The 26,312-nt window shown below is 38.1% G+C and overlaps 1 protein-coding gene across 4 annotated transcripts in view; it reads right to left on the bottom strand.

Moving 5' to 3' along the window:
• Positions 1-26,312, bottom strand: part of MYZAP (myocardial zonula adherens protein) — a 57,107-nt gene that overhangs the window by 11,554 nt on the left and 19,241 nt on the right. For 2 of the 4 annotated variants that reach the window (XM_061999368.1, XM_061999365.1), the window contains exons 5-12: positions 24,461-24,574; positions 23,479-23,631; positions 20,540-20,665; positions 19,562-19,690; positions 16,466-16,548; positions 13,343-13,448; positions 1,421-1,504; positions 888-988 (exon numbers count right to left, since the gene is read on the bottom strand). In XM_061999368.1, coding sequence (XP_061855352.1) covers positions 888-988; positions 1,421-1,504; positions 13,343-13,448; positions 16,466-16,548; positions 19,562-19,690; positions 20,540-20,665; positions 23,479-23,631; positions 24,461-24,574 — 896 coding nt within the window. Of the gene's footprint in view, positions 1-887; positions 989-1,420; positions 1,505-5,253; positions 8,585-13,342; positions 13,449-16,465; positions 16,549-19,561; positions 19,691-20,539; positions 20,666-23,478; positions 23,632-24,460; positions 24,575-26,312 lie in introns of those variants that run through there. The other 2 variants (XM_061999366.1, XM_061999367.1) reach the window with 2 other exon arrangements.

Genomic DNA, 26,312 nt, shown 5'->3' with positions numbered 1-26,312 from the left:
ATGAATGTACTTATAAATTGGGAAGGACATTTTAGTTTGTATTGCAGCTTGCTGATTTCATACACTAATTTACATTTCTCAAACTAAATGATTCCATTTGCAGGACAGTTACAAATTCATGTGCAATGGTCCTCCTGTCTTACCATTTTGGTTTCTGTTTTGCATTTCTCTGTGGTGACTTGCTGAGGAGAGATTATAGTGTGCTTCCATAGCCTTACTCCCAGAGCTCAGTGCTACTCTGCTGCAGTGTTCAGAGCAGAGAAAGGGGAGGAGGAGAAGGAGAGGCAGGATACTGATACTGGACCTTTACAAAGCCAGGCTACAGAGCCACTGGCCACCAGAGATCAAAGATAACCGTTCCAATGTGCAAGTGGCAAAGTCATCACGCAGTTTACTTGGTAGTTTTTCACCTAAGGCTAAGCTATCTCCAGAAATTGCTGCAGCCCTAACTGTTAATGTCGGTGTTACCTGCCCTTTAAAGTCATCCCAGACACATTTCCCAGAACACAATGGAAAGAGCACTCACAAAGCCAACGTTAACCGGAGTAGAGCTGTCCAATCTCTTCTCCCGTGCTGCCAAGCAGACACATTTCAGCAATATTTCCCATATTTTACAAAGTCATATCTCTTGACTTCTAGCTTTACTCTCTGCTTAAATCATAGTGCTCTAAGTACCGCCCAAAGGTTTGCAATATGTTTGAAAATAATCCTACTCTAAGTCATTACAGTACACTACACCTAGCAGATGTACTCTCTTAAATCTAGGAAAATTTTGCAAAACTCCACAAGCTGCTCCAACAATTTATTAGTGGAACAGTTCACTAATACAGCACCAACAACGGACCTTATGAAGAAGTTTCCTTTGAACAAGCAGAAGCAGTAAATACCTGTACGGGAGATCACATTCTACACCAGTATCTCTTGTTTCTATATTGCTCTTTGGTTGATTTTCCATTAAGTAGTCCAATTTATCTTGTAATTCTTTATTCTAGAAAAGAGAGATTTTCATCATGGGTTTATGATATTTAAATTCTCTTGATTAAACAGGAAAATAAAATTGCACATTTACATTATTTCTTGTGAGGATAAGCCAAAGTATTTATTGAGAAAGTAAAGGAAACCTTACTTCTGGGAAAAAAACCCAGAAATTAAACCAACAGTTTTATTCAAAACCTTTTGTTTCTACTTTAAGTAATTATAATACTGTTATAAAATTGTATGTTAATAAACTTAGCATGAATATTGAGACTTCATATTACATACATGCCTCATGTGACTGGTATGATAAATTTGATTTCCATACTGAAGAATGGCAAATACATACAGTGAATACATATCCAGATAAGATAAGGTGACATCGGTTCAAACTTGGTTTCATACAATAAACACAATAATATGAACTTAGAAGGTAATGCCTTACCTCACATTCTAAGAAGGAGATTTTTTCTAAAAGCTGTATTATAAATAATTCCTTTTCTTTTACTTTCTTCCTTAGCATTTCAATCTGTGAATAAAAAGAAACCAAAGACACTTAGTCTAACAGGGATGGGAAGAGGAAGAAAAAGACCTAGATACCACAGGAAGAAAACACGTTTAGTTTTATCGTTCAGCAACAATTGAACACCTACACATATTCCCCAAGTGCTTTAATCCATGGATTAGCTATCACCCCATACAATTACGGTTACTTATGTAAAGACTCTACATGTATACTAATATGCCTTTTAAGAACTATTTTTTTTAAAGAGATAAGAAACTCAAACATCTAATAAAGCAAACTAGAGAAAACCCTGTATTTGATTCTAAGGCCTTTGCTCTCATCATTTCTAACTATAGCCAAGAATATGTTTCACATTTGCTAATTTCTTGAAGGTCTTATTTGTTCAGTTATTTCCTGGCATGCCAGCCTCCTTGAACAGGACTGCATTTTAATTTTACACCTAGGAAATGGAAAGAAGTTATTTAGAAACATTCATGAAAATTAAAATAACATGAGCTGCACCAGAAGCATTGTTCTATATGAAGCAGAAGCCAGTCTTCCTTGTATTCTGGGATTTCTGCTGGTCATAGAGTCATACAACGAAAATGTCTGCATTACATCTTTCCTTGCTACCAGCATAAGTAGGTACGACCAGAGAAACTGACTGTGACCCAGATTTCATACCAAGACCTTGCTGCTGGCCTGAAGGTGTTCTGATTGCATGGAAATGGCTTTCTAAAGGTCCTAAAGCTACAGTTTTCCTTCTCCATTATTCTGAACCCTTTGTATAATGCAAGACTCGCTGGGTGAGGTTTACACTGTTATGAGCAATAGCCTAAGAGACCTGTTGACTGGTGCAGGAGATCAGTTCCTTTCAGTTGACTACACTTAAGAGACAATAGCTTCTTGTGGAAACAAACTGAATTTTCTCCTCGGACCAAATAAAAAGTCACTATCATTCTCTCACAAGCCCTGCTGACTACACCTACTAAAATAGCAGCTAATAAAAAGAGCAAACCAAAACAATAGCTAAATAACTTCAATTGTTACTGCTTTCCCAAGAGGCAGCTCAGGTTATTACTCATGGACAGCTGTAGACACGCACCACTTTACAAGCATAGAAGACAAGGTGCTTCCTACATCTGTAATTACAGTCTAGTTCAGATGCAAAAAGCAATGTTAAAAATATTTCTAATAAGTATTGTCAGAACTGCACTGAAAGATCAATTTGAGGGAGAAAAGGGATTCTGCATCATGTTTGCATGCAGGTAGCTGGTCAGATTTCCCACTGTGTTCTGTGCTCATAATTTCCTAATTCTTTCCACAATTCATTAAAGTTTCTGATCTTAAGCCCAAAAGCAGAATCAGAAGTAAACCAAGCTAGTAAATGGATAGTCCACATCACAAACGGAATGCCAGGGTCTGCCATGCACTGCTTTTAGTGAAGTCTCTGTTACTGTATATGTAAAAAAGTGCACCCCCTAAAGTTATGTTAGGTGACGAAAGGAAGATATTCAAACTGCCATTACAGCTTTAGAAAAGTGTGAATCCCACACAATCTGACACATTTGTGGGCAATACACCAACAGTGAAAAAAAACCCAAACTATAGGGATAGATCTGGATTATCACAAAAATATCTATGTATGCATCAAGTGAGGTAGCTTTATTTTGTCAGGTTATTGATTGGCTGGGGGCTTTGCTGACAGAATTTTAAGGAAAAAAAGTAAAAATGATTTGTTAGTAAAACACTTAGTGGGCTTTTACTACAGTGAATTTTGCAGAACAGCCAAACTGAAATTAAGGAAAGCTCAGAATACGTTATTTCTCCTGACAGTCATTATGACACATTGATATACAAGAAAGACCATTTCTAAGTACTTTTCTCAAATTTTCCATTTTTGCATTTTTCTCTTATCAGTCACTTTTTAACTCTGTGTCTTAAAATCAATTTTATCAAAGAGCATTAACAGACTCCTTCAAAACCATGAATGTAAAACTTTTCAGTATGTCTGAAAACCATGATTAGTAGAAATATTTGCACCCTGCTAAAAAAAAAAGAATGATAAAATACTCGAAGCTACAACAACCAAAACCACACCAGTACTATTAGTCTCCCAAAAATGTATTGATAAATATTATTACATATTTCAATCAAAACATACAAAACTATGAAAAAAAAAGTAGCAAATGAACACATCAATAAAACCAATAAAATATAAAGGTTAGAAAATCATCTCAGTTTTAATTTGGTCTTCTTCATCTTCAGTTATCAGATCTCATTTGACACAATGATCAGCTATTACCTGGAAAAGCTAAAACAAACTCCTTACAGTAAGTGTTTCCTGCTGAGCAGAATATACAATTGCTGTCATCATCAATCTTTCTCAAAATCAAGTATTTCCTTTTTTCTTTTCAAGTGCACGTAAAAACTATCCATGTCATCTAATGCTACTCTCATTTCAGTTTTCAAATCACAGAAACATAAAGCTTGTAGCATTTTCATAAAGTCATAGAACACGTTTTGATCTTCATATTTAATTACAACATTGTTTAATAATATGACTAAATTCATCAGTATGAAACAAAGCCGACAGAAGCCAAGCACAGCTATGTGATCAGGGGAGAGTTTTGCCCTGACAGTTGTCCAAACTTGTTATTGAAGATAATATGCAACATCAGATATCTATTCTAGTTTTTACATCAATGCAAAATATTTCTATTTCCAAGTAAGTTACTGAATTACACATTATCCAAAAGCAAGACCAAACTCACGTGTTTCATAGCTATGGACCTGAAGTTTATATTCACTCTACAATAGAAAAGCTCTAATATGTGAAATAAACTGTGACAGTAACCTTATATTTAACAGCTTTACGTGCAAACAAATTTAATGTAAGTTGAACTTATTTTTGTTTGTTCTTCACTTGGCTAGAGACACAATCTCCCTGCAGATGTTTGAGTTATTTTAACTAGACTAGTCTGAAGGCAAAAACAAGCATAGACACCTTAAAAATCTAAGAACAGAAAGAGGAATTTTTTGACAAACAGCTTCCTCCACAAATAGAAACCTGGACTCCAAAAAGACATTTTGTAATTTGGCAGGAATGTTCCTGCTTTTATCCCATTTTTTGAGAACCTTCTAAGGTCTGGCAGACTGAATCACACACAACAGTACTCCCTGTCTCATTTTAACATGTTTGTATCGTATCAGTCAGAACCCATTAAGTCAATGTACTTTGCCCTTCTGAAGAATTATGCCAGAATTTTAAAATATGCCTTCTCTTCAGTATAGAGAAGAGACAATGTGGTACTGTATCATCACACACACAAAGTCTTAGTCTAGCAGAGAAACAGAATGGAATGATTCAGTCATGCAGATTACAGATACGATAAGGCTATGAACTGGGGTTTGGTGGATCTTTAGAACTTTATTAATTCAAAGACACAGCCACACGGACCAAAGACATTCCAGAAGAAATAAATTCAGCAGTCGCTAAAATGTGAGGCTGTTTCAGTGCCAGAAAGACTCCTGCAGTCCCTGCTCCCCTGATGCAGCAGAGCTACCCTTTGAGGCTGCTGCATAAGGAAAGCAGGACTGGAATGTAGCAAAGCACCCACATTACTTCATACAGGCATGCTACACCCTCAGACACATGGCTAACTGGTTGTCTCGGCAGCTAATGCAGTCCAAGGGCTGAAACAACTTCCAGAGATATGACACACCTCTAAACCTACCCATTGGTCCAACATAGATGACACATCCCACCAGAGTAGTTTACTATAAAAATGTTTATTTACTGAATAAGGACTTGAGTACACATCAACTTATACCATTAGCACCAGGAGTGAGCAAACCTGATTTGACTAACCTATGAGAGGCTATGTCACTGGAAACCAGGAAAAAGTAGGAATACTTTTAGGAGATTATATTAATATATTACTATATTAAATAAAATGCAACCTTAATTGAATACATTTATATGTCACATTGCATAAAGTGAAAGCCAGTATTTCCTTTGAGAGAAAATTGTAACAAGAATACTGGATCATAATGCTGATATTGAGTAAAAGCATTTAAAAAATAAAATTCATGCCTTGTTGCTTCCATAAAAAAATCTTAGTACAGCAAACTAAAACAGGGTGGTAACACTTACAGCGCCATAAACCTGTATTGCACAAACCCAAGTCTTGAGAGCGTCTTTGTTTAAGAGAGTTGCATAAAGCAAGAAAACAAGCAGATGACAGAGCAATAGATTTTCATTTTTGGTTTAATAGAAGGTAAAGAGAAGGAGAGGAGAAGCAAGATAGGTCAAACATAATACTGAACTGAGGGCCCAAATGGTACCCAAAATAGTCTAGAGTCAGAAACAAATCAGTGCAAGCCAAAGACTCTAGCCTTTAGCATTTGAGCTCACTGCCAACTCAGCAACTTGCTCCCAAATCAGGCTTTTGCAAAATTACCCTCTCAGATTTCTCCATCAAGTACTATTCAGGACATCCAACAGTAAAAATACAAATATAGCAATCCTAGGCTACTCTTTTTCCTGTCACTTCATTCTGTCTTACTTCCCCCACCCCATCATCTTCATAGCTTCTGCTTTCCCTCCTCCTGTTGGGAGACATCTAGCTGCTCCAGAACTGAGAAAGGAAGAGCTGAAAGGCCCAAGCTACAGTTTATCATTTATCTGGCCTGCCAGCAACTGAGAGGCATCACATGCTTTTAGGTCATCCATGGGGCTGGGGAGCATTCCTCTCAGTGCTGTAAAATGAGATGAACTCTTCGTCTCAGCCAGTCAGTACACAGACACTGCTCAGGAGATCTGTGCCTGGCCACAGGCCAATGCAGCGGGGTGCATGCAAGCTTTGGCCACCCAAGTTCCATCCCTGGCATTGGCTGTCAAGCAGAGGAAGGGCAACTGATCTCTCCCTGTCATGGCATGATCTGTGAAGTTCCCTGCAGATGGTGTTGGGTGTGCAGTTTGCATTTTACATACCCATTTCAGTTTCTAATCATCTGAATCAGCATATAAGGCCCCACATGCAATAGGAGTCATCCTGAATTAGTTATCCACTGACTTAGGTTTAATATGGCCACAGCACTTCTCAAACTCTCTCCTCTTTGATTCAGTCTTATTGCTGTTACCACCTTTATGCTTTTGCCTCCTTCTGAGACCTTGAAGTCATTTCTCTCAAACTCCCTCAGTCCCCAGATTGTCATCTTATCTTACAGTAATTCCCAGAAAATTCAATTCTTCTTGTCCATCCCATCACTGAAGATGTTTCTCGCTACTGCACTAGTCCAATAGATCTCAAATTTCAAACAAAATTGTCAAGATACTTGAATGGATTGTGTAAACACTTTCTAGGAAGATGCATCTCTGAATTTCTCTTGCTCTACCAAGCAACTAAACTTTGTTGCAGTAAGATGGAGTTAGATGTACAAGTCAACAGCACTCAATTGATCTAACAGACAGAAGCATGGTCAAGAGAAGAATCAATCATGAGACCTAGAAGACTCTAGAAGTGCTAGTGATGTGAGTAGTGACATTAGAACAGTAAGTCAACAAAATTACAAAGCAATTAAAGTAGAAGGAAAAAGCACCTTAAGAGAAAGTTAAAGTTGTATCCAATTGTAAAGCCTTTATAAAGAAAGTCTGAAATAGTAGGCTTTATTTCGTCCTGTGTACTCAGACAGTTCTGTTATCTACTGGATTGGAACAGAACCATCTGTTTGGTAAACTCAGTCAGTTTGCTACTTAATATTATAATCCATTAGTTTAAAATATTTATCATAACATGACAGTGTTAATATATTCAAATATTATATATTATTCAAGTACCATGTATTTTCCTTATCTACCACTAATGGACTGGGCATCTGTAACACTGATACAGAGACATGAACAAACCAGTCATAAATATGACTAAACACAGGACAAACACATACCATACAATACAAAGCAAGACAGACAAGACATTGCAACATCAGCCCAAACTCTCAGAGGTAACTGCTCAGTCTACTGGACCTTAAGTGCTATTTTAGTCCAATATTTCACTGGACCTTAAGTGGTATTTATCAGAGGCTACACAAGTGTTGAATTTTTTTCAGGGAACATAATATGGTATGTAGGAATGAGCACCTCTGCCTTTTAATCGTCCTAAAATCATTTGAGCCACCCCTTAATATGTTTTGTATTTTAAAACTCACCTTTAAAGAAAAGGTAACAACCATTTGATGTAAGTTAATGCACCAATTTCGAGACCTTCCAAAACTAAAGAGCCATATGTACACATTACACCAGTCTTTGCTACACATCTATTACTAAAGCAGGGCCATAGGGCCTAGATGTCCTCACAGGCTGTAAACATTGGCACACTGTCTAACAGTTCAACCCGCCTTTTTAAGAGCTACCTTAGTAACGTGCAAGTTCTCTAATTAATAATTTGGTCAGGCAATTCCCAGTTGAAAGGGCTGATGCTATGCATGTATAAACACTCTCACCAAATACTTCTGCCAATAGATAAGCAGTGTGCTGCATTGCTCAAGTCCACTGAGGCATGCCAAACACTTGAATTGGGGTGGTAGTGAGTTATTTATGTTCTGCCATTTATCTTCTCCCTCCAAGATTCCAAGGTGGGCTTCTCTTTCTACATCTGTTGTGTGTTTTGTTGTTGTTTCGTTCTTACTGTAAAATCTCCATTGCATAGTACCTAGTTCATAAAAAATTGGCATCTGTCTGTGGCTGATAATTCCATCTTCTTATCCTCTGTGCAGCCTCTTTCACTTGAACAAACATTGAAACTCCATACTTCCGTATTAAAACTGGAATATTTTGCTACATATCTGGAGTTGGAGTATCCTGATATAGACGTTTTCAGCTGGTTATTAAGTCTCTGTTGGGAAAAATTCTTCTTTATTCTCCGTTTGTGCAATACAAAGTATCTTCTGTATTTGGGGTATCATTTGCTCATTAGCACTTTGTCCTTTCGTGCAAGTATCTTCCACAACAGAACAGGATACAGCTTCTCCCTGGTGTTTGGTCACCATTTATTATCCAACGAATCTGAGACTAAAGCTGGAGAACAGCTCATGGGCCATGACCTAGAGACAGTTCAATTCAGTAGTTAGGGGAATTTCATGTGAAATCTGAGTTCTGTAGATAATTTCTTGGCATGGAATCAAATATCCTTTTCTGAGTGCCTTTCAGAACAGTTCTCTTTATCTGCTATCAACTCACTTGCCTTGTTTACAAAATGTAAGTACATATTTCCCTTTTCTGTCCTGCTTGAATGAAACAATTCTACATATAAAGTAAGCTTATTCCACCTTGAAACTGCAATCCATTTCAGTGTCAATTGCACAAATCTCAAAATTAAAGCTCCCTTCAATCTCTTCAGGTTTGAAATTGAGAATAAGCCAGGAAACACTTTCATTGATGATTTTAAATCAATGTTTTATATTTCATTTGAAGACTTTTAGCTTTATCTTACAGTAAACTCTCCAGTCTCTTACACTGACACAGACAGGATAAACTGATTGGCCATATTGAAAAGACAACTTAAACTTTCACCCCTCTCACAGAACAACAGCAATTTCAACCCTCAAACAATGTGGTTAGCAGCCTCTCATGCCATCCCATAGTGCCTGCCTATACCTGCCAGATCCCATCTCTGTATTGTAAACCCCTCAGTCGAAGAGTCTGAGGTTTGCCTGCTTCCACCTTTTATGCCATGAGTCTCCCTGCAAACTCTTCCTCTGATTGACCTTTTTCCTGAATTGTCTTTGAAAGCATCTCTCTGCCTAGTCATACTTAAAGATGGCTACAAAGGCAAGGGCTCAAAAAGCCCCAACGTTATTAATGTTCACTGATTTCTTCACTGAGCTCTGGATGATACACTCTGGCCATCTCTCTTTTTACTCTTTTTTTGAAAGCCTGCCATGTGCAGACAGTATAAAAAAGGACTGGGTTTCTACACACCTGCTAAACAAAGGTCCTGCACATTCAACTACCAGCACTTCATTTAAATTGTACTGTACTGAGCTGAGAACAAATAGATTTATTTAACAAAAAAAGTTCAACACAGGGATAAATCTGTCTGCCTTAAATCATCTTCAGTAATGAGGCTTTAAGACTATGTAGGATAACTTTCTGCTCAGCTAGTGTTCTAATGGGCTGTGATCTTGGCTCTCGCAGCAGAGAATCCCTCCGAGGCTGAGAAATGGACATGCATGGGATATAACACTCTGAGATGTTGAAGGTCACTGACTCCAGCAAACTTACATATTATTTTTCATGCTCCCATTTAATTGATGACTGGTCTGACTAGGTCAAGTTGAAAAAGATTTTAATAATGCTTGAGATGGAAGGATTTATTTTCAGAGAAAAAAAAATATTGGAGAAGAAAGCAAATGATTTCTTTGCTAATGAGTATAAGTACACTGAACTGTGATTGCCCTCCTCTGTTTAGGCTCAGTTCCAGAGGTCACTTATCTACCACACTCAGGACCAACAAGGTGGGTCCCGTGAAAAGGAAGGCTTTAATACTCTTCTCCTCCATAGCCTCCTACATTTGGTGTTTCTCTGATAGCATCTCCTTTGATGCATGCCTAGATTAGGACTGACCACAGCCTCCTAACACATTTTTAAATGTCATCAAAACAGCACTGGAGGTGTTAGAGCTGCCTACTGCATCACAAAACTCCACTACAAAGCTTCTCTTTCACCTTCTCCTGACTGCTTGCTGTTCTTTTACAGAATGCGCTGCATCTGCCATTTGGCTCTTTCCTTAAAGAGGCCTGAAGAGCAATCTGTTCTGTGATTTTTCAGCCAGCAGATCAATCACAATACTTGTTCAGTTTTAACTCCATATGAGTCTGAAGCAGAATGACTTGTTTATCCAGCATCCCATTTCCTTTTTCTAAACTGGAGATGGTAACAGCATAAACCCACTGGGGTTTATCTCATTTATACTTCAGATCTGTGTCCAAATATACCAAGATTAATATGAAAAAAGCCCATCCTGTAGTCAAGCTAGCATAGTCTTAGCCATTATTCTCACCTAATTCATACGGTAGCTTTGGTCCAGCTTCTAACAAAAGCACTGCTGATAATTTTTTACTGGACTTTCTTTCCACTTCTCCTCTGAGTTTCCCAAGTTAGCCTGTTCTCAGGTTATTCTCATTCACAGAGAAGCTAAGCATTTCAGAAAGCAGGCTTTCTAGTGGCTTTGAGCATTCTTTCTTTCTCAATTTATATTTATATTTCACTTATAATTTATATTATTTAAACGCAAGTTATTGATCACTATAATATCCTCAATAAACCCTAAGATGGAATGTTATTTTACAATTGCCATGAAAGCATGGCAGTGAGTGACATGGCAGGTTTTCATGACACTTTTCTAGAAATTGTACCCATTACATTATGCACTTGGTTAAATTTAATGTAGAGAGGACATTCTTTCTAATATACCCGATGAACACATTTTCTGGGACTTAAATTCTAGCATAATTACAAAATCTTCCTTATTTAGTCTGCAAGATGTGTTTGGTGCTGCTGCTCATCAGTTTTTAACTTAACTCCAGAACAGACTCTTCAGATAGCATGCCTTTTCAACAGGCTACCTTTCAAGAAGTATTTTTGCTGCCTATTTCTCAGCTTCTATGGCATCATTAGTAAAATTTGCTTAAAGTGAGCCTAAAAATACTTTTCTAATGTTTAGACAAAAAGAGCACAAAAAAAGTGAAAGGCACCATATGCACAGATAGCTCAGGGCATACACATCTGCAATGCTTTTTGTCTTCCTCATAGTGAACTGCTGCTCTTCTTTGTACTATAAAAGCTATTTGTTTTAGGTCCTTAATTAAAAGAATCATTTAAAATAGTGCATGCCAACTATATCATAGCTATTTCCTCAAAGACAGTACAGACACAAACCATGGATAGGACAAAAAAACCCAAGAAAACATTAAGTGCTTAATGTATTTGGTACCACCTGACCTGACCAAAGACTCCTCTGTTACAGGAGTCTTTAGTCAGCTTGCTAGTAAAAATACAAATGTAGCTACAAGTGTTCATGAAGTTCAAGGAAACTGAAGCAATAGAAACATGAAGCCACCCAAGGACTAAAGGAGTGAGCAAAAATATATCCTCTATGGCTACACAGCAGTCAAGGATTTGTACAGAGATATAATAGATTTTGAAGCAGCAAGTAGTCAGACATCAATCAAAAGTAGACATATTTGTCAGCTAAGTAGTGAGATGGTCACCTAACATTCATTAAATAGGATAACCAAAAATCTACAAGGGTTTTCAAGGGTTTTCACAAGGAATCAGCAACCTAAACTCACCCACTAAACCTAACAATCATGAAATAATCTCTGGCCCGAGGTTTACATATGATTTTTTCCAAAACACCTAATGAAACTGATAGTATTTGTTATACCAGTGCATTCCACTAGAGGTCAAGTTACATCAAGCAGTTCAAAAATATATTTAGTAATAAAGGAGAAAGTTTAGGCCACCTTTCTTATGTTACTAGAATCATCTGGGTTGCCACATCTATCAGCAAATGACAAGTCCTATAGACCTTTTGGTAAGAAATAAAAAAAAATCTTATATTATGATGGTTGGTTTACAGAGACACAAAACTGATTAAATAATTGTTCCCACAGTCTATTAACTAGATGGACTGGGTTATCAGATTGGAGTTTTCACTTAATAGAATACCATAGCATAAAGATTGGTAGCTCAGTTTTAGACCACCTGCTTTGATGCTTGAAAACAGTGAAAAGGACAAGCTGAACTAGAAACAAGACCTCAAGACTTTATACCAGTCTTCCACATTGATGATATGCAAAGAGATACTTCTGCATCCCTATGTGTAAAAGACACTTAGCATCACATATCTGATCATATAGCTGGACTATATCAGAATCTTATAAAACAAAACAGATATATGTAAATAAATATATAAAAATATAGGGGGGTTTAAAATATATATAGAGATATATATAAACACTTTGCCAGAAATGCAAAAACTCCATGTCATTATCAGAAATCCTATAACAGCACATTATGAATGCAGAAAGAATGCCTTAGGTTAGAACGGTTTCCAAACACTTGATTTTGTCAATGTGTGATGTCCAAATACAAATACTTCATGAAAGTATATCCTTGGTGCAATAGCAAGACTCAGTGTAATAATACTGTCAATCCGCTTTGTAAAGCTCCAATTTAAATTAATTTACCTATTTCCCATGTTATTCTCTCATCCACTTGAAGAAACAAATGTTTGCAATCAAAGCCTTCTGACTGCTAATCCATTTCTTGGCATATTAGGTAGCCTATAACTTAAAGCAGCTTTCCGGCAGAAAGCCAATTAATACTTCATAGGAAATTATATGAGTAAAGATGATGTCCCAAAACTCAGGTGAAACGGATGAGTGGTGACAAACTGTGTTTGCCTGCCTATCTCTGTGAAGAACCTCATCTAAAAAAAATAAAACAGTTTTTGCCTTCCACTTCTGTAGAGGAAGGAGACTTTTAAACTACGCTGTTTCTACAGTTACCCTCTGAATGCTTCAAATTAGGTTGCAAGCAGCGTGTTGTGTTTCCTGGACTACCATAAAGAGTTCCAGAATTAGTGTCAGTCTATAGATCACAGTATATAACCCACAGCCAGTGGATTAAACTGCTTTCACCTAGTCTTTCCGCCTCCAGATGCGTAACTCATCTTTTATTGTGCTCGTAGCTAAGGTGGCAAAAGGAAATTGCACACAGAACAGAGCTCTCTTAGGATTATGTACTAAAAGAATCAGTGTTCTCAAAAGACTCTGAATTGTTTTACCAAGTCTCACCTCCTCAACCATGTGCTTGACTTTCTTCTGTTGGCAGTGGACCATATCATCTAGATGTTTGATTCGCTCTCTTAGGCTGGCTGCTACCTCCTCCAAATGCTGTGACCTAGCAAAACAAGGAAGAATTAAGCCTATCAGTGGCAAGCTACACAGTATAAGCAAACAAGAACAGCCCACACAATCTCACCATAAATCAGGACGACTAGGCCAAGAGGTAGGCAAGTCAAATTCCACTGACAGGTGTCAATTTGTCCAAAGTACATTTTAATGGTAGTCTTTTAGCCAGAGTAGCTGCCTCCACCCAGGTTAACTCACCTTTGTGTTGCATACTGGTGTGCTTACCCAGAGCCTGAAGTGCTGACAATTAAACAATGTGACTCAAACTCATCTCCTTAAGATGTCTGGTTTTCCTTGAAGTGAAAGGCACTTAGACAGCTAGATCTTTATCATCAGAAAGACAGATTTATCGTGACTTATTAATACCTGCAAACTTTTGGGGAATATATGCTAAAAAAAGGCCAGCAAGCACATCTGCTGGCATCCTTTTAAAAGCTTTCCTACTACACAGAAGCCTTGAGTCAAGGATTTAGCATAGTTGCCAACAGCAGCAAAATACTAAATGAAGTAAGATTAATTCATCAACAGTCAGTAGGAACTGTTGCGGATGTTTTAAGTTTGTATATATGACTCTGTATTCTATGCATAGACAGATTCTGTCTTTCTTCAAATCTGTTTAACACAGAAACTGAACATCCACAGAATTTCTGACAAGTTGGTTTAACATCACGCCAGAAAAGTTGTTTTAGACTATGAAAAGAAGCAGGAGGGAAGCTTTTTAATAAGGTTTTGGCACTTTGCCCATGGGACCCTCCACTTCTTGAAAGTACAATTCTTGAAATTCTTCAAAGAAAGCAATTCCTTGACTACAAAATAAACTTGTGTGCTCCTAGATTCGGGACTGGAAGTGGAGGAGAAGAATCTAAACCTAAAAGGCTTTTTTCATCTTAGTCTGTGCACAGCAGAAGAAACTGTTGAAGCTGCAAACAGAACAACTACTCTAAGGCAAAGCAGCAGATGGCAAACTGTATGACATGATTCCAGTGAATGATTGAATTGTATGCTGTTTTCCCCAGAAAGAGTCTCTATTAACAGTAAAGTACTCTACAGAACTGTAACTGCAGCACTTTGACAAGGACTCAAGAAAGTGAAGTATTGCTGCAGGTTTTTCAGTCCTGTGTATTAAGGACTCACAAAACAGCAATTTACATTTTTATTACAATTATAACACATATGTGGCCTCTCATTGAAAGATTCAGAACTTTAGCACTGACAGCAAGAGAGCAATGGAACAGAGGTCCCTCCTCAGGTGGAGTTCAAGTATCTGGTTGGGTAAAGACAGGTGAAGAGAATTTAAGCATAGACTTCAGCATCTGAACATTGATTCATTACTTGCATTACACAGATTCCAACTGTGTGCTTGCTTGTATTGCACAGATTTCTGTCTGAACATTGCCTTTACCCTTTTACTGCAGCATAACTTTTCATGCTAAGTGGACTGGGCAAGATTAACTAAAGCAAGGAGGAAGTTGGAGCATCACTTATTTTCTGTTGTATCCAGTGACAGGACAAGGGGTAAAGGAACAATGCTGGAACACAGAAATTTCCATTTAAACATAACAAAAAAACTATTGTATTGTGAGGGTGAAGGAGCCCTGGCACAGGCTGCCCAGGGAGGATGTGGAGTCTCCTTCTCTGGAGGCTTTCAAAACCCACCTGGACAAGTTCCTGTGTGGCCTGATCTAGGTGGACCTACTTTAGCAGGGAGGTTGGACTAGATGACCTCTAAAGGTCTCTTCCAACCCCTATCATTCTGTGATTCTAAACAGAGGTAAAGAAAGCAAGCAATTCTCCTTCATCTCCATATTATATGTTGTATGCAACATCCTTCCACTTTAAATTATTATTTCAGCAGGCCACTGTGAAAAGCTGTTATTACCCTAAAACTAGATAAGCTGGTCACAGATTAACACAACCAGGCAGTAAGATGCTCTGAGCACAGGTTCCTTTTATGTTTATGCATCCTATAGAACAGCAGGATGCCAAAACCTTAAAACCAAATTTCTGTGTGCCACAGAACTATAAGTAGTAATCAAGTACAGTTACAGAGTCTCTGCTGAAAATTCATCTTTACCTACTCAAGTAGTGTCATATAAACCTTTGAGTGGCAGATGCAAATTTCACTCCAATGGCAGTTATGTTCTTTCAGCACTAGGTACATTTCTCTTGAAACTTTGCCTCTGGCTTTGCAACAAGCTTTCTTTTGCCTGGCCATGGTACTCTCTCAAAGTAGTAATCAATGGATGCATGTGCCACCCATGGGCAGAAACAGCCCATAGAGGTGCACACACGACTAAATCTTTCACCTAAGCCTCATGCTATCAAGAACAACCATTCACAAAAGTCTCATTACCAATAACCTCACCTTCACTTCCCTTAATAATTTCACAGTTTATTTCTGCTCTGTGATGCTATGTGACAGATCTCTTCCACACCTTCATTTTGTTCCTGTGCCTACATTAACGTGCATTGCATATGTAAACCTGCCCCTCCAAGCCTGAAATATATTCCCCACTTCATCTCTTTTATACAGAAAAGACACCTCTGGCAGTTGTGTGCAAGACTCCTGCTCTCTTCAAGAGTTCATAATTTCAAAGGGGAGGTACTACAGCTTAATATTGGATACAAAACATCTTTTCTTTCAAGACTATGTTGAACAGTCTAGAGGAGATAATGAAAGAATTCACAGTGAGGATCATACTGTGCTAAAATTGGTAACACAGATTTAAGAAAAATGCAATCCAGAAATACATCCAAACTTGTTCCATCTAAAATGTATTCTGCATGTTTGCAAACAACTTCAAGAAAGATGAGAAAAAAAGTAGGTTTTTTGTTGTCACTAATCCTCTTGATTTTTTACGTGTAAATAAACTTACATTGAGATGGACAGTCCCTACTAGACTGCAGTTTTGAAAGTCAGAAAAAGTAAAAGTCAAGTGTCTTTAAAAAAAATTCTCTAAAGTTTCCTAGCAATGCTACAAGTTCCACAGACAAGATGTATCTCACCTTTCACTGTCAGAGTTTTCAGACTTTGCTCCAGATATTTGTATTTCATTTAGTTCGAGTTGTTTTTGCAGCTGGTGACGTTCCTAAACAAGAGATGTTATCCATCAGTTCTCCATATGTCAAAACATAAATGCTTCACAAAAGTATATTTCATTGCAACTCAAAGGATGATTAAACAAAACTCATGCATTTCCTACAGCCAAGGAACACAGAATACATAATAATAAAATCATATTCCCAGCTAGCAATGGAAGATCAGAGTTTTCAATTTCCTGTTTGAAGACATATGGCTGTTCTTGAAACTGAATTTGCTGAATAAAAAAAAATTAATCATCACATTCTTGAACTACATAAATGTTAAATTTTCCATGTTGCCTCTCCAAAAAATCCAAGGCTGAGATAATAAGGTATTGCTCTGTATTCTCTCCCAAAATATTCCTCTTTATTCTTCAGGTGTCCACCAGCACAGTGCTCATGAAGATCTATGGAAACTTAGGGACTGAGTCAATCTAAATTAACAGAGGAGTTAGATTCCCATTACAGTGGATAACAAAGAGGCTTTCAGTTTTACTCTGAAAGTATCAAATAGTTAAATAAATAACCAACATGAAGAAACTCATCCATACTTAAGACTGTCATGGCTTTGTGTGAAGCCGCTTTTTGCTCAGTAACAGGGGAAGGGAGTTGGAGTGGTGGTCCTAGTAAACAGTTCTCAGAACTTCCCCAGCTCTTAGGTGGATCTACCGCCAGCTTGGCCAGGCCAATCTGGTGCCTCTGCCATCATTACTTTAAAAAGGAAACCTGAGCTGGAAGAGTAGTAAAAGATGGAGGCAACCATCTGCAGTCATAGAAGGAGGAAGGAAGGAGAAGTGCCAGACTGGAGATCCCTCTGCAGCCCGTGGTGCCCCTGCAACCCATGGAGGGCAATGGCAGTGCTGAGAGCCACCAGCAGCTCTGGGTGAGTGCACCTGGACAGGGGAGAGACTGCGTGAGGAGGCGGCCATGGCTCAGGTTGTGCTGGAGAGCCCGCGGGCCGCAGAGACGCACACAGGAAGCGGAGAGGAGCCGTAGCCCTTGGGATGAACACATGTGTGAGCAGCCTGTGCAGGGCTGCCAGGCGTGTGAGAGACCCTGCGGTGGGGCAGGGAGGACTGGCAAGGAGTCCACTTGCCCTGGAGAGACAAGTTGCAGGAGCCATCAGAAAAAGACCGACTGAAACCCCCATTCCTTGCCCCCCTGAGCCATTCAGTGGCCCAAGAGGTGAAAACAATGGGATCAGGGCTCTGAGCCTGGGAAGAGTGGATGGAGGGGAAGGTGGTCGTTGTGCTCTACATCATTGTACCACTCTGTGTTGATTTTGTTATGTTTTGGGCTTTATCTTTCTGGTTGGTGGTGGACTAAATTATTTTCTATTTTCTTCCCCAAGTTGAGCGGTCTTGTCTGCTTTGCCTGGGAACATAAGGGGCAACTGAGCTCTCCCTGTCCCCAAAGTCTTCCAAAGGCCCTTGGTACTTTGTCTGATCATGGTTCTTTGTTACTAGACGGGCCTAAACCAGGACAGAATTACGTTGCAATCCTTTATTCACATAATACAAGTGTGGGCTGGAGCCCAGATGAAGTTAATGGAGCTACTAAATGGACATATTAAGCTGAATGATTTCTCACTTTAATCGCTAATTCTATTAATAGATTTGTAAGCATTAGATAGAAGGGGCTTGGTACAAATGCACATTAGACTAAACAGCCAAACCAACAAGACTGACTTACAAAAATCTGTTTCTCAGTAACAAATATTTGCTACACTGAAGCTGGGGAAAAAACACTTCGGTTGTAAGAATAGGAGACTGTATTCTCTCTGCTGCTTCTGTATTTTAGATAGCAAGGCAAAGACCTTCAAAGATAATGAGATACCTTCTACTGAATGAAATGAGAAATGGATTGGAGCCTTTTGGAAGGACTGCTCTTAAGCTGAGTGACACTATTCATTCTAAGAAATAGTGTCATTCCTTCTCAGGCGAATGATACCAGAAGACAAAGGGTCAGTATCACCATAACTGTTAGAGATGGAAGATATAAAGCTTTTATCAGATATCCGAAAAGGTTTAACAAATTAGATTCAGATGTAGTGTACTATGCAAGGAGAGGTATTGTGGTACTTTTATGCTTAACAACACATTGAAAACATCAAACTACTACTCAAGAGTTTTGTCCTGGAGTGAAGTCCAGACAAGAGAAGAAGGAAAAGCTGGAAATAAATAGAAGCAATGCAAAAACTGCTACAGTTAATTTTATAGTAGTGCTGTCAGTGTCACAAGACCTAACTATCTTAAAGCATTTCAGAGCTTTAAAAGTAAATTGTCAAAAATGTGCTCTCTATTACAGTTTCGTAGGGAATATTTAGCCAGGGAGAGGAATAATTAAAAGTTTGTTAATGCTAGCAGGAAAGGAAGAACTAAGTTTTGGATTAATAGGCAATAAAGATGTTTTTTTCTTCTAAAAATGTTCTGAGCCATAATCTAAATGAGCTAGAGATCTACATGGAAGGTTACATACCCATAAAAAAAAAAAACCTCCAAACATTTCATTGTGAAGCCTTCAGTTAAGCATTTCATCCACATGAGAAGACATCTAGAGATACAATTCGAATCAGGTCTATAAATAGCTAAATAGTAAGGTCTATTCATAACTAAAACACATTTTAATGAACCTACCAACAGCATTTCTAAGAGACTTTGGATCATTTATGATTATGATTTCATTAAGCTTAGGAGACTTTGCACACTGAATGAAGACTGAATGGCCTTTTTAACCTCTTGCTTAAAAATAATGGTTAATTTGCTAAACAAATTTTGAAAGTTTAGGGAGCCCTGACCATAAAGACCACTAGAAAGATAGAAGAACCACCTAATCACAAAGTCTCTGTGGTAGCCCAGGTCCATTTACTCACATAGATACAGTAACTAAGATGCAAATTGCAATGGTATGTCACTAAGCAGGGTACCAAACAACAGACAAAAAAGAAAAACAATTAAAATCAAATTTCCTCCATGCACTTCTAAACTTCCTTTCAAGGTGGCCATCAACTAACTGTCATACCTCTTCCATGCGTTCAATCAGCCGGTCCAGCTCACCAATTCTCTGGTCTTTTTCCTGAATGCTTGTTTCTGTGATCTGCATCTTCTTATTTGCTTCTTCAATAGCCTTAAGAAGCCGATTTGTTTCTTCCTTCAAATAAGAACATTGACAATCACATTAACATCCAACACATTAATTGATTTGGGGAGTGAGTCAGGAAGACACGACTGTACTGCCAAGTACTAATAGCTGTTCGGGAGTTATTAAAGCTTCTCACTAGATCTGCTCATAAGTCTGGAAGAGTTCAGACCTAAACGTAGATTGTATAGGACAACAGATTTGAGGCACTTTGAAGTGCATAGGTATTTATAAAATATCATTATGAAAATAAGAGAAACTTTTACCCATTTCTTAAACATTTGTTTTCTCTCTGAGGATGCCATGAAAAGATGTATAAGAAAAACATGCTATTACAGAAGACAGCATTTTAAACACAAAAGTTTACCACATTCAGCTTTGCACTGTCCTCATGTATAAAACAATAGAAAGTGACTGGGGAATCCACCTTCCATCTCAGTCGTTAGCTATACCAGCTAGAAAATGCGATAACTAGCTGGTCACAGGAAAGTGAGGGATACCAGGGGACAGGATGAATTCTTGCTCCAGTAGCATAAAGTGAAGCTGTTCCCACTCCCCTTCCTAAACTATCACTAAAATTGGACATTTTCCTATTTTAATTTTTTTAGAGAATCAGAAGTTAAAAACCCCAACTTACTCCACTTCAAATGTGGGAATCCACATTATCATTACTGCTTGAGTGTGTTTGAACACATTCTATTCTTAGCCCTACAAATCCAAAAGCTTAGAAAGCTTTGTAACTAACTGTGGCATAACTAGTCCCAGAGACAGGAGAAGCAACACATGGGAACTCTGGAGTACTGAATGACCAAGAAACGACATCCAAGCCAAGCACCACTCTTACAGACTGGCTATACATACCAGGAGGATTTCTTTCTCAGCTTTATGTTTCTGCTCCTCTTCTCGCATTTTTTCCTCATACTGATTATACAGTTTTCTTGTCATCTCTCTCATGACTTCAGCATTGGCTTCCTGTGATGATTCCACCTACGAGGGGAAAGTTAACCCATCAGTCAGTACAGCACTGCTGGCAGCAGGAGAAACAGAGTTCATGGGATGTGAGAAAAATACTTTGAACTTCAGCTCTACCTTGTTATAAATTTGACACTACTGAAGAGATTTTCATGTGCATCATGACCATTTACAACACTCTGCTAGTATACAAGTCATTCAGATTTGTAGACATTACCAGTTTATCAAGTTTTGTGTGAATTCAACTAGTCATTGATTATCCAAGAATAGACTGTGCTTCTTCACTGAGCCCTTCTATAACAGCCTCTAAGTCACTTAGGTTTGTTTCCCCATTGAAAAGCTATAGTCTCCTCCTCATTTTACAGAAACACACATTAGAGACAGTCTAGGCTCAACTCCTGTTTCCAGATGACCATGGACACTCTGCAATAATTAGTTTAAGCTGGACCTAAGTGTGTTGTTAGCTAGAAAACACAACTGTATCCTCCCTTCCCTCTCATGCTTTTTAACATACTGTAGGCACAAAATCTGGGGTGATCCTGGAGCAAAACAGATCAGGGAATAATGAGACCTAAAATTCATTCACCATGGGGTGTGAAAGGGTTAATTTTTAACTACAGGAACAGAAACTTTACTACCACTACAGGGAAGAGGGCAGGAATGGTAATTCAGAGACAGGATTTCCCCCTTCTGCTGGCTTAAAACACTGACTGAACCACACCCTCAGTAATTAAACAGGGGTTAGGACAGTCACAGTTTAAACCCATCCACTCTGTAAACTGCAATAAAAGCAAAGTAAAATAGCTAGTCCAGGACTTAGTTCTTTTATTAGAGATGCTGTAAATCAGACAAGGTTATAGGGAAATGTTGAGAGTGCTACAAAAATGTCATGAAGAGGATTAATGTATTGCCCCCTGGGAGAAAAACCAAGTGTTCCCTGCTGATCACTACAGTTCACATAGCTACAAAAACCCCTGTTTCTGATGACTGAGGTTTTGGGGGTTGGTTAGTTGGGGTTTTGGGTTTTTTTCGTTTCAAGGACCAAAAGATTTATTAAAATTTGTGTTTATCTTGCATGAAGGAAACAAGCTGGTTTACTGTCCTGTAGGACAGCAGTGTAGTTGATCCTTTGAAAAAGGGCTGTGCTCTACAGGACTGCGTTTGTACTGCAGTTGCCTCCTTTGACATCTCACCTAGACCAACACTGGGGCCAGGGTAGTAACCTCCACTTTGTGAGAGAGAGGGAGTGGAGTTAAACTAAGTTTCAGTACAATACAAAACCTTTCATATTTCAGGAAGCCTGAAAGAATTGTATCATTCAGAAAAAGCCAACAATCAAACCCAGAATCCTTAAGATACACTGAAATGGAATTTGACCTCTATCACTCTTCATTACTGTTAAGCAACATCTACTTTAAAACATACACATACTCTTAAGCAAGATCTACAACCTCAGTTATTGTTATGATTGTATGAATAAACCAAACCTATATGGGTGTGTTCAGGCCAGAAAATAATCATGGCATACGATAGTTACTGCTTTTCAACTGCTAACCTCCCAGATTGCACACCACTCATATTCACCCCTGAAACTAAATCTCAGATGTCTTGGCATCTTTGATATGCCACTTTATGTTTCACTTTCAAAACACAGTGATGATGTATTTTATCAACTAACTTTGTAATGAAACTGCAACTTTGAGGGCAAGATTTAAACTTCTTCCTCATTAAGGCAGAGCAGATACTCTGCAGATCTTGACATGCTTGAAGATAAATGAATCCTTAAGCATTCAGTTGAACCGAGACTTAACCTGCAGTTCTTTGCCCTTCGAAGCACTCATACCTTTCCCTGACTTGTTGATGCATGTCCTTAAGATTATAGTAAAGTCCAAGTTTCTGGCTTGAAATCTTAATCGCATCAGCTTTGCTTCCCTTTAATTGTTTTTCCCTTCATTTTATTTCTGGCTGACAATAGCAGGTACAAAACACAAATACTTCTATATGAGAAGAAACTAGAAAATGAATTATAAGTTGAAATACACGTATGTTAATGTTTTCTCTTTTAACCATTCATCATTAAGCATGAGTACAAGTCACTAGAGAACAAAAAAGAAACATCAACTCTGATAAGTAAACATGAATAAACCAGCATTCAACTTAATTTCACAGTGACAAATTCTGATACAGTATTATAACAAAATTAGTCTATTTTGACCAATTTAAAGAGAGACAAAGGCTTCCACAAGAGGTTTTTTGTTTGGTTGTTTTGGGGTTTTTTTCCAAATTAGACTAAGGGAATACATTCCGTGGATGAGGGGAGAGAACTGTCAAGCTTTCTGGCATATCAAACCTTCCAGTTTGCAGTTTGTTCCCTTGCATTTCTCTGAAATAGGATCATTTTCTTTCCAAAACACTTGCTGTTACAGCACATATCCGCTAACCATACACTCATATGACTTAACAGATTACCTACTAAAAATTGTACAACACTAAAACAAATTCAACATCAAGAACTTCTTATACCACTGTGCAGGGTTACAATATTTCTTTATTTGTATCACTGGACACTAATAACCACTTAACAGTTGGAATTTTCACCTGCCAACATCCCTGAATGGTAATCCCATGTTATGGAAAGACTGACTGCTGTCAGCTGGGATTCTTTGTTATTAAAACAGTATTGATTCACAGGAATACGTCAGCTCTAGAGAATGATAAATACATGAAGAAGGAAGAACTCTTTACCAAAAAAAAGGCCAAGGAATTCATTTAACATATTCCTAATGCTTTTACCATGCAGTATTTTTAGGGGACTTTATATACCACACCTTTAATTTCAGTAACTGATTTTCAATTTGTGCTGTTTCCAGTTGCTTTTGCTTCTCTCTCAGCTTTTCCATGGACTGCTCATGTGTATGTTTTAAATTCCTAATTTGTTCCCTTATATCGGTGTTCTCCAATGTAACATCCACTAGAGTTTTCTAGAAGAAAGAGGCAAACCACATATTAAAAATCACAAATAATTTGGTGAACTAATGCAGTCAAGAGATTATGGAACAGACAGAACATTTAAGTGTTTCCTGACGTATCCATGCAGTGTGAACAGTTTTGCAAGCTTTAACATTTAAAATTATGGCTTTTCTTGCATTTAGTTTGCTAGAAGGTATTTCCGTGCTCAATAAAATCAAGTCCTGGAACACTATAAGAAAAAGAAAGAAACATGGATACATCTCAGTATAAATGCTCTTCCAGCAATCTTCTTTTCTTCTCTCCAAGGGCCATGCTACACATATTAAATGCACCAGACTGAGAAAAAAGGTGAATACAAAAAAGCAGGGACATTAAGCTGTTCAGCTCAGATATGTGGGAATTTGGAAATCTTTAAAACAGAAAATTCATTCCCACCTTCTCCCTCCCCTTACATTTCCCAGGTATGTAAAGCCTCACAAGTGTTTAGCATCCAAACATGCCACTGTTAACAAGTGAAGTTAGGAATAAGTTAGCAGATATAGCGAATACAGAACAAATCCCATTTTCACCTTAGATAGAGACGTGACTGGCGGCATCAGTTCACTGCAGATCAGCATCTCTTTATTGTACATTATTCTTAATGGGTTTTTAAAAGCCACAGGTGTTGGTTGTGGGGTTTTTTTCTTAGTTTCCTAAATTACCTGCCTTAGATATCCAAGACAGTACTTCATGGGCTTGTTTAGTGTTAGAATCTATATTTGTGATCCATGTTTTATGTATGCTTTTAAATCCATGTCAGAAAAGGCACTTGTCAGCTGTGAAACCACTATTAAAATGTACCTGCAAGTCTATTGATGCTGATGTCAAGGAGCTGTTCATTTCACTAAAGCTATCTAAGGCTGCAGCCTGCACTCGCACATGATTCTCTAAGGATTCCTGATGAGCATTTGTCACCTGAGCAGAAAAAAAAGAAGATGTTTTATATAGAATAATGATCATGTTTACCTATTCTTTCTAAGGGAGATACAGAAGAGAAAGATCCCACAGTTAATTTTTACAGTACTAGGATGCTTTAAAAATACAGGCCTCCAACCATGTTCTTGCATCTCAAAAACAAACAAAATTCATAATCCCAATATGCTACCAGAAATAAGGCACAAATACCTACATTTATTGCTAGTCTATAATCACTGTAAAAGCTGATCTTTTTGAAAAAACAAGAGGAGATTTGGCAGATGTCTATTCAGAAACTTTATACACACAGAACGGGCAGATTGTAAAAAGTCACAGCAGGGAAAATAGAAGAATGCAAGAAATTAGAAAATCTAGAAAGGTCTGGGTGAATTGTAGCAGAGCCTTAATTAAGAAGGAATTGACTAATCAGGTACGTAATGAAGCAACATCAAGAAGACTTAAGGATGAAACCATATGATGCAGGTAGAAGTCAGAGAGCTTTGTTGGATGAAAATTTGTCATCTTCTGTTATGTACACACACACACGCTTGAAAACTGGAGGGGAGCAGGGAAAGGGCATAAAATGTCATCATTTAAGAGGAGATCAAAACCCAAACAGTGTAAATAATTAGGATAATCCAGTAACAAACAGGAAAAAAAAAGTGTTAGTAATGGAGGCCAGTCCAACTCGCATTCTTACATGGACTAAATTTGCCTCTTCGTGAAAACATAAAAACACTGGGGATTGATATAGAGAACAATGAGTGTTTAGTAACCAAGTCATACACACACTAGGTCAGCACAGGGAACAGAAGCCAAGTAGTTAGTCTGTTAACCCTATATATATGTGCTCATGTAAAAACAAACAAAAGCAGAAATATTTTGAATGGATTAAGAAAGGTATAAGATAAGAACCTATGTGAAGAAGCATAGTGCCTAGGATAGAACATTGGAAGCACAAATTTTAAACAAACTTGATAAACAAAAAGTAGTCCTGGAAATTGATGGGAAAATAGCTTTTCTTTTTTTTTCCAAAGCTGAAGCAAAGAGTATATAAAGGATTTTCAAGAGGATCCCCAAATAGCATGAAAGATGCAGTCATGTAAAACCAAAACCAACCAACCAACCAGAAAAAGTATTATTAGGTAGAACAACACTTCTTTCTTTCAGGCAGTCTAAAGTATTAAAAAAGAGAGGAGAGTGTCTCATCATGTGCCGCTTGTGTCAGAGAGTGCTTCATCAACTGCCAATTTGCTGCAGAACTAGACATTATGTCAGACCTGATCAGAAACACTCAATTAGGAGAAATGTTCAGACTCCTGCAGAATTTCTACCGGTCTGACAGAAGATCTGGAAGTGCAGGATACCACCACTGCTACTCAGTAAGGATCAGCAGCAAAGATGACAAAACTGCACCTGAATCAGCATTTGTTTACATGCACACTGGGTGAGAGACTCACCTAGTTGGCATCCTTAAGACTAACTAACACAGTTCACCGAAAATTCAGTTTTCTCTCCCTCCTCTCAAGTCAGGGTGATTTTTTTTGTTGTTGTTTTTTTAAGACTGGTTGCCACAGAATAAAACAATTTAACAGCAACTTCTGAACTTTATATAAAACACAGCATGCAGGGAGCTGACAGTCTCCAAATGAGGATGGCAGAAGGACACAGGTCAGGGTCACAGTCCTTTGAAGTCAGAATGTGTTCAACTGCCAAAACTTCATCTGAACCAGGGCTG

This window comes from Colius striatus, chromosome 7 (assembly GCF_028858725.1).
Source record: "Colius striatus isolate bColStr4 chromosome 7, bColStr4.1.hap1, whole genome shotgun sequence".
Taxonomy (NCBI): Eukaryota; Metazoa; Chordata; class Aves; order Coliiformes; family Coliidae; genus Colius; species Colius striatus.
This window is presented reverse-complemented; position numbering and strand designations above follow the sequence as displayed.